We start from the raw sequence: 13,017 nt of genomic DNA on the forward strand, positions 1-13,017 counted from the left end.
TACTTTTCTGTGAGCTGGAACTAATTACCCAATATCCCATTGAAACAATGGATTCGGTTAACGAAATTTTGTTAACGAACGACTCTGTGGAACGAATTGTGTTCGTTATCCCTGGGACCACTGTATCTCCTATTATCAAGTGCACTTGATTTCAAAATGGCCTTAAAATGCTTATGATATTGTTCAGATTTAAAAAAATTGGGGGGATATAGCACCCCCAAAAAAACCCCATCAGGGTGGGCTCACTTTGCTTACCTTGTTCCCCCACCCAAAACTTCTTGGACCCCCCCTCTTTTGAAATTCCTGGATCTGCCCCTTTGTAAGGTATTATTTTACATTTACTTTTATCCTCTTCACTATTGATCGGCTCATTCGCCGCTTGGGCTGTCTGTCATATTTCTGTTATGCACTGTTGGCAAGTACTGGGCATGCACTGGCTCCTGAATGTATATGAACCTGCTCCAGTGTTGGTCAAGTCTGGTCTTGAAAGAGCTCACACTCAGTGCCGTCACAACACTCTCTGGCAGGTTTTTCCAAGAGTTCACAACTCCCATTCAAAAAAAGTTTGCCCTCACAGTTTTCTGGACTTAAGGCTTCTTCAACATTGAGCTGTGACCCCTTGTGGGGCGGACGTCTGCCAGCTCCAGGTATGGACACTCGACTGAGTAGTGCCCCCTGAGATGTTGCAACCTTGCCCTCCACCCTTGTCACAACCCAGTAGTAACACCAGATAATTGTCCTCCCCAAAGTACCTTTGATATGATATATATTATGATGTACTGTACAATAGAACCACATAACTGGGGCTTGTTAAGTGGGTTTTCAAAATAAGGGAGATTTATTTTGGGTTGTCCCACTACCATTCTTGTCTTAGTACAGTACAGTATACAGTATGGTATAGTACATAGCATACATCTTAAAGTGCTGTTTCAATATTCAAACATTCTGCACTTCTTTGGATTCTACTCAATACATTTTTTTTATAAAAACGCATTTACATTCATAAAAGTGCTCAAAGAGTCCATGTGCGGTTGCATTTTTAACACTGATATTTTCAAATTTCAGATGGTCATTTGTTTGATAAAGAAGCCATATTTGAATACATCATCTCAAAGAAAAATGAAATTAGTCAGAAGATTAAAGAATATGAGAAGCAGTGCAAGAAGGACCAGGTGAGTGATACTGTTTTGTGTATAGTAATTATTATTTTTTTACAGGAGTACTGTACAGTCCAGTACTATAATATCTTATCAGCCCACTAACCTATCAATAAGAGATCTCAAGTACAATTACTTTTACCCCTGGTCATGCGATGGATTTCAAACTGAACACTACCTTTCCTGTCGTCTCAATGGGGGTTGGTAAGTATGAGTGCGACATCAATCCCCCTATCTTTGTTTTTCAAAATATTAAAATCATTTTTGAAACAGGAACATACACTGGAAAAGAAATTGCATTATAACAAGTGACAGGAATAGTGTCACTGGTAGCCAACATATTCCCATATAAGGAAAGCAAGGCTACTACTGTAATGTAAAGTCAGATGCAAGACCTTTGTATGGAATTTTTTGTCAATTTGACATACTGTATTGTTTGACACCAAAGGGGTAAAAGTAATTTAATGTCTGACTACATTTTTTACTTGTGGATGGAAGTCTAAGGAATATCTTTTATTTAATTAATGTTTATCTACCAAACAGTTATTAGGGAAATGGATTTAGATGGATTGTCAGATGGGCATACAGTACAGTAATGCTTAAATGTATGTACTGTACTGTAGTTGATGATATGTTGGGTTTACTTCTTGAGACCAGGTAACACAAGCCACTAACAACTATCACAATGGCCAATACCACAGTTTATTTACCTCAGTACTACTGTATATTTAATTATTTTTAAGGTACAGTAATCCTGTGTTTTTTAGTGGTTTTTATCGATTTTGACCATTATGAAACAAAAATTATATATATATATATATATATATATATATATATATATATATATATATATATATATATATATATATATATATATATATATATATATATATATATATATATATATATATATATATATATATATATACACGCACGCACGCACGCACGCACACACACACACACACACACACACACACACACACACACACCTCAACCCGCCAGGATTCAAAACCTATGAAGCATGAACAGACTGGGAATTTTCTGAACCACCAGATGGAAAGCAGTCCTATTAGTTCAATATATGCTGCGGCTTATCAGGGATAAAACCGCTCAAACATGATTGTATATAGAAGTCCGCATGCTTTATTGGGCTAATGAAATATATATGGATCCTCGTGTTTCGCCGGATTTAAAACGCTACTCTGACCACCCACGTGATACGGGTAGTCCCCATTAGAGGTTCACGGCGCCACAAGCTCGCTGAACAGGCTCTTGTGAAATATAACAGAGTCTAGGACTGTTTTAGTATCCTGGTGGTCCAGCGTACGCTCCCGGTCACAGTCAAGGGTTCGTGGCGGTTGATTAAAACCGATGGTTTTGGCTATATATATATATATATATATATATATATATATATATATATATATATATATATATATATATATATATATATATATATATATATATTGAGTAAATATATATATATATATATATATATATATATATATATATATATATATATATATATATATATATATATATATATATATATATATATATATATATATATATATATATATATATATATATATATATATATATATATATATATATATATATATATATATATATATATATATATATATATATATATATATATATATATATATATATATATATATATATATATATATATATATATATATATATATATATATATATATATACATATATATATATGTCTCCTAAGTTAATCAACTCCGTTCCAGAAGGTGGATTCGTTAACGAGAAACGTTCGTTAAACGAAACCATTGTTTCAATGGGTTTTTTGGTAATTGGTTCCAGCTCACCGAAAATTTCCTAACTTCAACAAAAATGGCGGAAAAATTTACTTACTTTGAGGTGTGTATGTAGAAGGCTCCTGGATGATGGTGATGATGTGCATTTGAAGTGGGAGGTGCAGGAGGAGAAGGGAGAAGAGAAGGAAGTGGAGGTGGAGGAGAAGCATTTTACTGCTTCTTGGAAGGTGAGTCACCTTCCATGAAAATGTCAGGAACCTCTGGACTGACAGATTCTCCACCATGAACATCCTTTCTCCTTCTTGAAGTGGAAGGCTGAGGGATAGCATCTTGTTCCCTGTCTTTTACTGAAGAAAGTGTTAATTGTGGTCTGTGGGGCATCTGTCCTCCTCACCATTAACTTATGTTTAAAGAAGGAGACCACTGAGTCCTCAACATGACACAAAGCTAGTTCAGTTTTTTCCACTTCTGGGTGCTTTGAAGCCAGTTCCCTGAACTTCTCCCAGTGGTAAATCACATCTTTCAACTGTGTAGCTGACATATGGTCATCACTTTCAATTTCCTCCTCACCACTGTCAGCCTCTACCCGTCACATCTCATCCAGTTCCTTCAAGTCATTAGGAGTAAGTTCCTCCTCATGAGACATCACAAGCTCTTCCACATCCTTCTCCTCCACTTCAAGACCCAATGACTGACCAATGGACACAATCTCCTGGTCCAACTCTGTGTCATCCTCAAATCCCTCAAAATCATGGACTACTGATGGCCACAGTGCTTTCCATGAAGAATTGAGGGTTCTATTGGAGACTTCTTGCCATGATGACACAATCAATTTTACAGCCTCCAGGACGTTGAATTGTGTGTTCCAGAACTGTTTCAGTGTTAGTTCAGGATCAATGGAAGTTGCCTGATGACACCTCCTAAACATTTTCTTCATGTACAACTTCTTGAAGTTGCTGATCACATTCTGGTCCATTGGCTGTATGAGTGATGTAGTGTTTGGAGGCAAAAACAACACTTTCACAAAGTCAAATTTATACTCCAAATTTCTGGCAAGGTCAGGGTCATGACCAGGAGCATTATCCATGAGGAGAAGAGCCTTTACAGGAAGTTTATTGGTGGTTAGGTAGCTCTTGACAGAGGGGCAAAACACATCAATAGCCCATTCATTAAAGAACTGTCTTGTCACCCATGCCTTACGGTTGGACTTCCAATACACTCCAAGCATTGTTCTTACCACTTTCTGTTGCTTGAACACCCTGGGGTTTTCAGAGTGGTAGACAAGCATAGGATTCAGTCGGAAATCCCCTGAAGCATTGGCACCAAGCAATAGAGTGAGACGGTCTTTCATGGGTTTATGCCCAGGTAAAGAGGCTTCATCTTTGGTGATGAATGTTCTTTTGGTCATCTTTTTCCAGAACAGCCCAGTTTCGTCCACATTGAACACTTGCTGTGGAAGATAATTTTCTTCTTCCATCAGTTTTTTAAATTCAACTAAAAACTTTGTTGCCCCTTCTTTATCAGCACTAGCAGCTTCACCATGCCTAACAACACTTAAAATGTCACTTCTTTTCTTAAATTTTTCGAACCAGCCTTTGCTGGCCCGAAAATCTTCAAATTCTGTGCCTGAAGAACCAGGTTGATCTGCCTTTAAATGTTCATAAATCTCCCTGGCTCTTTCACAAATGAAATCACCAGAAACTGAATCACCTTTCATCTGTTTTTCCCTAATCCAGATGATAAGTAACCTCTCAGTTTCTACGATTAGGGATCTACTTTTAAACACTCTTGTAGATTTACCTCTCAAGTTCACTTCCTTAAATTTGTCTTTTTGTGCAAGAATTGTCGACACAGTTGATGCCGACATGCCATATTCTTTGCATAGCGCATTTGATTTAATGCCTTGTTCGTGTTTTTTTTATTATTTCCTGCTTTATTTGGATTGAAATTGCTTTTCTTGATCTCTTAGGCCCCATGCTGGATTCAAACAATGGCAACACGTATTTTTCAAAGTTAAACTAGCTGTAAATAAAGAATATTTTCTTTAAAATAACACTGCACTGCACTGCACTATATATTGTAAATATGTAAAATAAATTTCAAAATGACCATTAATTTGCTTGGAAACACAGAAAAAAGCGTTTAGTTGAAGAGAGTCTCAAGCAAGATGTTACCTCCAGTGAAAACAGAGAGAGACTAACGCCTATTTGCTGTGTTAAGAGGCTGGATGCCATTAAACTAGTCACTTTACCTTCAATTTTGTTCAATAATTGCTAAATGACTAAAAAATTTAATATTAAACTTTTAAAATTATTGAATAGTATAAACTTCTTGATATTTACTAAAATAGTAAGGAATTTAAGCCCTAGAACCGATTAATGTATTGGCGGACTGATACTAAAGCTGATTGCCCGATCAGTGCAAGCGAAAACATGTTGAGGTCGGTTCGTAAGAACTTCGTTAACCGAATTTTTTTTCATTAACCGAATTGAAGATCCTTATGGAAGGCAGTTCGTTAATCGAAATTTCGTTAACCGAGGTGTTCGTTAAACGAGGGGTCACTTATATATACATATATATATATATATATATATATATATATATATATATATATATATATATACATATTATATATATATACAGTAGTACCCAGATTTACTTGGTCAATTGAACCCACAGGGTACAGCAGAAAGTGAAATCCGCGTAAATGGAACAACAGAACATATGGGATTAATTCCAATAGAGACTGGCCCGACCCCCAAACTCCACTTTTTCCGATACAATACCTATGTTGTAGTAAAAATAACATCTAAATTTTATGATGGTATGCTCATACAATTAATATTTAAGAGAAATACAGTCGCCAGGTTAATGTCTATTCAAATAATAGACTCAAATCCACCCCCCCTCTTCCCAGCTCACTGGCCCCTACCTCTCTGAGAAATGATTGGGTGAAACACTAGATTTTAACGTTTAGTAATAAATAATACCTCAGACTAAAGTTAGGATAATATAATTGACATTTCTGGACTCCTTGCAGGTCAGGGAATATTTTGAATGTAAACTTCATATATTTTGCACAAACGATAAAATATTTGTACAGTGAGTTCTGCTATAACGCGTGTTTTGATAACGCGAATTTGCTCTAACGCGATTTATGAATTCGGAACAATATTTGTATAACGCGAACGCTTGTTTGCTATAACGCGATTTTTGCTTACTATTTCTCCAATTTTGTGGTATTAACTGTGAATATGGTAAAGAAGAATATCTCCAAAAAGCATTCTGATGATAGAATTCCCGGTGATTATCGTAAAAGAAAGGATATAACACTTGAAGAGAAGCTTGATGTTATCGACCTCAAAATCACCCTTCTCCCCCATCAAGTTACATTCATATTTTTTCAAGGTAAAGTGTTAAATTTACTGTATGATTTCATTATTAGATATGAATGTAACATTTATTTAGACTGTGCTATCCTTTGTGTTAGGCTAACTACTAAATTTTTTCGATTTCGAGTAAACTGCACCTAACCCTATTTTCTCCATAAGCCCTGTTATTTCTATTACGCGATTTTCTATAACACGATATTTTACAAGAACACAATTATCGCGTTATAGCAGAACTACCTGTATTGTGTAAACCAAATTATTACATTAGATCTAAAATTTGTATGTCTAATACAAAATCCATGATGTTTATATTCAAAATGATCATCATATTGTAAGAATTCCAGCAATGTAAATTATATTATGGCCGGGTAATTTGTATGAATTTTATGAGCTAAATAAAAAATAATACTTCACCCGCGTATATGAGTAGATGTACCGCGGAAAGTGAAAGTCCGGTTCTGGCGAGGTACCGCGTAAATGAGAAATCAATGAGAAATCGCGGAAAGTGAAACCGCGAAAGTGAAACCACGTAAAGCGGGGTAATATTGTGTGTATATATATATATATATATATATATATATATATATATATATATATATATATATATATATATATATATATATATATATATATATATATATATATATATATATATATATATATATATATATATATATATATATATATATATATATATATATATATATATATATATATATATATATATATATATATATATATATATATATATTCCCCTGTGCGGTGCGGCAAACAGAAGCCACCCTTTCCCGTCTCAGACACCCGCTGCTCTGTGAAGCCTCAGTCCACACATGCCTACCATACTGTGATTACCTCTTCTGTTTGTCCTCCCACCTGCATTCCACATGGCTCCGGGACGTAAGCCAGCCTCATCAAAGGCAAATATTACTAGCAAAGACTCTAAAGTGACCAAGAGATCAAGAATAGTGATGACCTTAACGGAAAGAAACTGTTTTATTGAACGAGCTCAGAGGTGGTATGAGCTATGGCTCGAGATGTGGTGAAAACTGACAATTCATTTGTGTCTTTTGTCAGAATACAAGTCATCAAGTGGAGGAATGTGGGTGGAAGAGGACTGGCTGGCTGGGGTGAGGGAGGGCAGACGCCGGGACAGCAGGGAGAGGCTGGCAATGCGGGTGTTGCCGACCTCAGCAAAATATAAAAAATGTTATTTACTTGTAAATAATTTTTTTGGTATATAACTGTGTTTACTTTTTTTCCATTATTATACTACAATATGATTAGTTTCAAGTAATGATGTTAGTAAATACTGGTACAGTGCATCAGTGATCAGTGTGATCACTGGGCCGTGAGTGGAGAGCATGGCGTGGTTAAGTGCATGACTTACCTGAGCTGCTTGGTGGACACAGGTACAGTGATTCTTAAAGGAGTATTCGCAGTTTTGGCTTTTTGCGGGGGTTTCAGGAACGTAATTCCCGCGAAAAACACGGGATTACTGTACAGTACAATATGATAGTCTTTTTAAGATTATATTTTTTACTTTCATTTGAAAAGAATTTTTTTTATTAGTTTTGATTTTAAATGTTTACCCATTTAGAGTTTTTCTTCATAAATTTTAATATATACTGTAGTGTTCAGTGAAGGTATTTTTAGTATATGTACTGTTCAATGAAAGTAGTAGTTTTGTCTACACTTGTAGATTGGATGCTCTTGACAGATGCTCTAGATGGTAGTCCTCATATTTGAGAGGAAGACTTGTTGTCATTGTATCTGTGTATCTAATGTCATGACACCTTTCCCGGTGTTGTGTGTGTTGGATCAAGGGTAGAAAGTACTAAGAGAACAAGTAGATATACACTTGCATAGTAGTAGGTTTATATCCTCAACTTGGGTGCTTGACAACATATTTAGATACGGTCCAATACAATGCTATATATTAATGTGCACTTTTCATTGCATGTTTTGCTTACTGATGTTATGTTCCAACATTATCTATTATTATTTTTCTGAAAGTCTAGTAATCATTCTCTCTAACTTTTATCTTTACAGAGGGAACTTGCTGAGCTGGGAGAAGCAGAAAACAGGTCCCGTGTTGAGAACTTCCTTAAGACTGAAGCAGCAGTGTCATCAGCTTCTCAGGCAGCACAAGGAGGTCAGTCTTCCTATTGTTGCTTATTGCAGGATCACCCATAGTTATTTAATTAATAGGAAATGAATGACTCAGTATTTTGAGTCACTTACAGTAGCAAGTATGAAGCTCATCTACCGATATAAAGAGTTTACCTTGGGGTATTCCCAAGATAAAGATGTGATTTTAAAAACTAAGAAGTATGGTTTTAGTTTTTAAAGTTATTTTGATGTGTCATGCAGGACCAAGTACTAGTGCGGGGAAAAGTGGGTCGTCAGTCTCCAACATGGCTTCTGGTCTGGACAAGAAGCTGCCAAGTTTCTGGATCCCATCTCTCACTCCAGGAAATAAGGAAACCAAGTTGCAGAAGCCTGTAAGCATTTTATATTATACTTGTGTTTAATGTTTTATAGTACCATTATATTGTACAAGGAGTAGTTATTTAGCTGTAATACATGTAGCAACATCATCTTGTACAATTACTGGTTGTGTAGCCCAGCTGTCACCTGGTGGGTTAGAGGAAGGGGATCACTCCTTGTACACTGGCTTTGCATACTTAGTAATGAAATGATTTTACTAATGTACTGGGTGTACTTGTGATGATTATACAACCTTGGATGGACCAGCATCCTGCCACAGAGGTGTGGTAACCCACTGCCAGTTGATTGTTAACAATGAGGGAGTCAGCACCTGTGGCCACATGAGGTACACTAAAGGCTCTATGGGAGGGTGGGGGGATGTCTACAAGTACAGTAGATTGGTTTTCCTTGGGTGTTCTTAATAAATATTAAGAGTGTTGTTGCTATGTCTTCAGCACATGAAAAGTAAAGTGAAAATGAGTCCCATATGCATGACTGTCCATTAAGTGCAGTGTGGACACAGCAGCTTTATGTATACAAATAGGTGGTGTGGCCGGAACTGCATTCAGCCACCTTTACTTCTACTTTTACAGCTGGGTGGACTGGGCGTGTCCCAGGATCAAACCAGTGATGCTCATAATAGGAGTCAAGCGCTGTATCCACTAATCCACCTCACTGCTTCAGCACATAGATATATAATAATAAAATAGCTGAACAATTATTCAGTTGTGCACAGTTACTACAGTACTGTACTTATATTTTATAAATATTTGTCATAATTTAATTTTATGTTTTACAGGATAAGACTGTCTTTTGCCCCATCAGTGGTAAGCCGCTGAAAATCAAAGACCTCATTGATGTCAAGTTCACCTTAGCTGTGGATCCTAATGACAAAGGTGCCCTGGATGGCAAAAGAGAGCGATATAAGTGTCCGGTCACGGGCGACATCTTGAGAAACAACGTACCTTGTGCAGTACTCAGACCAACGTAAGGAGATGTTAAGTTTTTGAGGTCCAAGTCATTATTCACTGTCTCAGTTTTTATGAATATATTTGAGAAAAGTTGATAAGTGAGCATGAAAGTCTTACTGATGACTGATGAATGATGCTGACATGTATGATGTTACTGATGAATGATACTGACTTGTATGAAGTTACTGGGATAAACCAATACAGCACTGTAGATATATTGAGGACCATGTTGGGAAAGGGAACACTTGGGCAGACTGCACATGTTACAACAGTAAGGATAAGTGAAGGGCAAGTATGTGTTTGCTCATACAGTACTGTACAGTACTTCCAGCCACCCAACAATTGGATATATAGAAATGTATTTATTCAGTAAAATTATCAAACTAGTTTACAGTTGGTTTAGCTTGTATTTAGACAATGCAGGAAGAGTATACAGTACATCATGCACATAGACAATGCGGGAACAGTAAACAGTTCATCATGCACATAGACAATGCAGGTACAGTATACAGGTCTATCATGCACATAGACAATGCAGGTACAGTATACAGTTCATCATGCACATAGACAATGCAGGTACAGTATACAGTCCATCATACACATAGACAATGCAGGTACAGTATACAGTTCATCATGCACATAGATAATGCAGGTACAGTATACAGGTCTATCATGCACATAGACAATGCAGGTACAGTATACAGTTCATTATGCACATAGACAATGCAGGTACAGTATACAGTTCATTATGTACATAGACAATGCAGGTACAGTAAACACTAAACAGTCCATCATACACATAGACAATGCAGGTACAGTATACAGTTCATTATGTACATAGACAATGCAGGTACAGTATACAGTTCATCATGAACATAGACAATGCAGGTACAGTATACAGTTCATCATGCACATAGACAATGCAGGTATACAATTTCCAATGTACCCAGACATTGTGGGTTTACAAACAATGTAAATAGAAGGGCAATTCAACCAAGGAAAGCCAACAAAGTTACCAGGTGCTTTTTTCCAAGTAGGGTCCTTGTGTGAAGTAACAAGGATAGACTGATGAGATAACTTAAGGCATTGTTGTGGAAGGGAAGACTTGTTACAGCAGTAAGTGTGAGTGTATCATGTATAAAGGGAGAGTGTCTTTCTTTGGCCACCCTGTAATATTGTGTAAAAATGTTTGTAAGATAAACAAAATTATTCACTTTGTTTCCTCAGGGGAGATGTTGTGACAAAAGAGTGTGTGGAAAAGTTGATAAAGAAGGACATGCTACATCCTCTCACTGGGGCCAAATTGTCTGAAAAGGACATAATACCACTACAAAGGGTATGTACTGTACTTCTTTAATAAACTAAACTAAACTATGATAAGTTAGGTAAAGTATAGATAAGTAAGGTTAGGATAGATTTGGTTTGGTTGGGTTAGATTTGGGTAGGTTAAGTTTGTTTAGGTTAAGTTTGGTTAGTTTAAGTTTGGTTATATTAGGTTGCATTTGGTTTGTAAGTTAGTTGATAAAACTGACTTGCATTCAAAATGTTTTGAGGAGACAATATGGAAAAGTGCCTTCTTTTCTGCACAACTTTACAGTAGCCATGTCTGCCGTGACATGGAATTTTGTCCTCAAAACTACACAAATCAATTATCACTTAAGTCACTGGGTAAGTGAGTCTACTGTATTGTCTCTTTAATAGGTACAGTAATGTATACATTATTTCTACTCCCTCACATGGTTGACTCAGGGTTGTTGTTACCTACATGGACCTGAAGCTAAAATGCTGGTCCGTCCTTGACTCAGGTGTACACAATATCCCTTAAAATTGTCTTTTATCATCTTGATTCTGTACATTGTTTATTTTTACATAAGCTCACTTTCTTGTAATATTTTACTCAATAAAATTTTCTCAACTCTTTCCAAATTCCTTGATTACCTTGACAAAACTGTTGCTTCACATGATCATTTATATTTCCTGTACAATATTACTGTACTATCATCACCATTCAATATGTTACCAGTACCTCTTATTTCAAATTATTGTTTCTATTTCAAACTAAATGAACTTATAATTGATTACACAGACTTTCATCCAGAATTTCTGAGTGTTGAAAAAGTACTTCTTAGTTTGCTTGCTATAGTTGTGTTAATGTTTTTTTTATACTGTACAGTATATTGAACTGTAATTCATAACAACCTGCATATTTTTTCACTTGGCAGGGAGGAACTGGTTTCACAACAGCTAATGATCAGCTGATGAGTAAAAAAGCCCGCCCTGTGCTGCAAGCCTGATGTGGACAGTTGGTTTCTCTTTTCATATCCAAGAGGAAGGATCTAGGATATGCAACTACTGTACTGTCTCCTCTTCCAGTTGGGGGTTTAGAAAGGTCAGCTTATTTCACACTGTATTACAGGTACTTGGTTAGATTACCAGAGTGAACTGAACCTCTCTTAGGTATTAACTGTAGATATATACTGTACATTAGTTAATTATTAATATTGTCCTATTATAAATTTTGCCGTACACTTTGCTTTGAATATCTAAATTATGTTTACTATCCGTAAAATGTATTTTTGAATACAGTACTGTAGTTCCTCCAGGCACTTTGGTATATAATTAGTGTAATAAATTGGAATAAAAATTATTTGTATGTGTTAACATACATACCTGTCTGCCACTGTTGTGTGGAGTGGAGCAGAAGACTCCAAGAGGTGGTTGCTATTAGGACAGTGAAGCACATATTGGTTCCAGTGCTTTGCTTTGAGCCTAAATTCTACTTAATAAAATTATTTTTATTTTCACTACTTTTGATTGACTTGTGCGGATGAAAAATTTGTCTCTAAAGGTTTTGAGATAATGTCTACATGTTCCTTTTGGCTTCTCACACATTGAACTATTTTTTTCATGTCCAATTCTTTTAATAAGAGTATACTGTACACTGAATGTTGTAAATGGTAAGTACAAACAAACTAGTACTGCATTTATTATTTTATTTAGTATTTCTGTTCTTTACAATTATGCATTATATCCACCACCAGAGTAAAAAATATGAACCACAAAATTGCAATTCAGTGTTACACCAGCAAAGCTACACCTGTTACCCAAACCTTTGACTTTTTTGTGAGGAGGATTTGCTGCACCAGATCTGAACACTTTAATAATGTTTATTAATATTCAGTAAACACACCACAACTGTAGCACCTTACAT

The 13,017-nt window shown here is 36.0% G+C and overlaps 1 protein-coding gene across 1 annotated transcript in view; it reads left to right on the plus strand.

The window, feature by feature from the left end:
* Positions 1-12,608, plus strand: part of LOC121864945 (nitric oxide synthase-interacting protein homolog) — a 19,880-nt gene extending 7,272 nt beyond the window's left edge. Inside the window, 6 exon segments of the mRNA XM_042364156.1 lie at positions 1,066-1,172; positions 8,398-8,500; positions 8,719-8,849; positions 9,635-9,822; positions 11,034-11,142; positions 12,029-12,608. Of these exon segments, the coding sequence (XP_042220090.1) occupies positions 1,066-1,172; positions 8,398-8,500; positions 8,719-8,849; positions 9,635-9,822; positions 11,034-11,142; positions 12,029-12,100 (710 nt within the window). The 3' untranslated portion in view covers positions 12,101-12,608.
* Positions 12,609-13,017: the final 409 nt, after the last annotated feature.

This window comes from Homarus americanus, unplaced genomic scaffold (genome assembly GCF_018991925.1).
Source record: "Homarus americanus isolate GMGI-L3 unplaced genomic scaffold, GMGI_Hamer_2.0 scaffold2539, whole genome shotgun sequence".
NCBI classification, from domain to species: Eukaryota; Metazoa; Arthropoda; class Malacostraca; order Decapoda; family Nephropidae; genus Homarus; species Homarus americanus.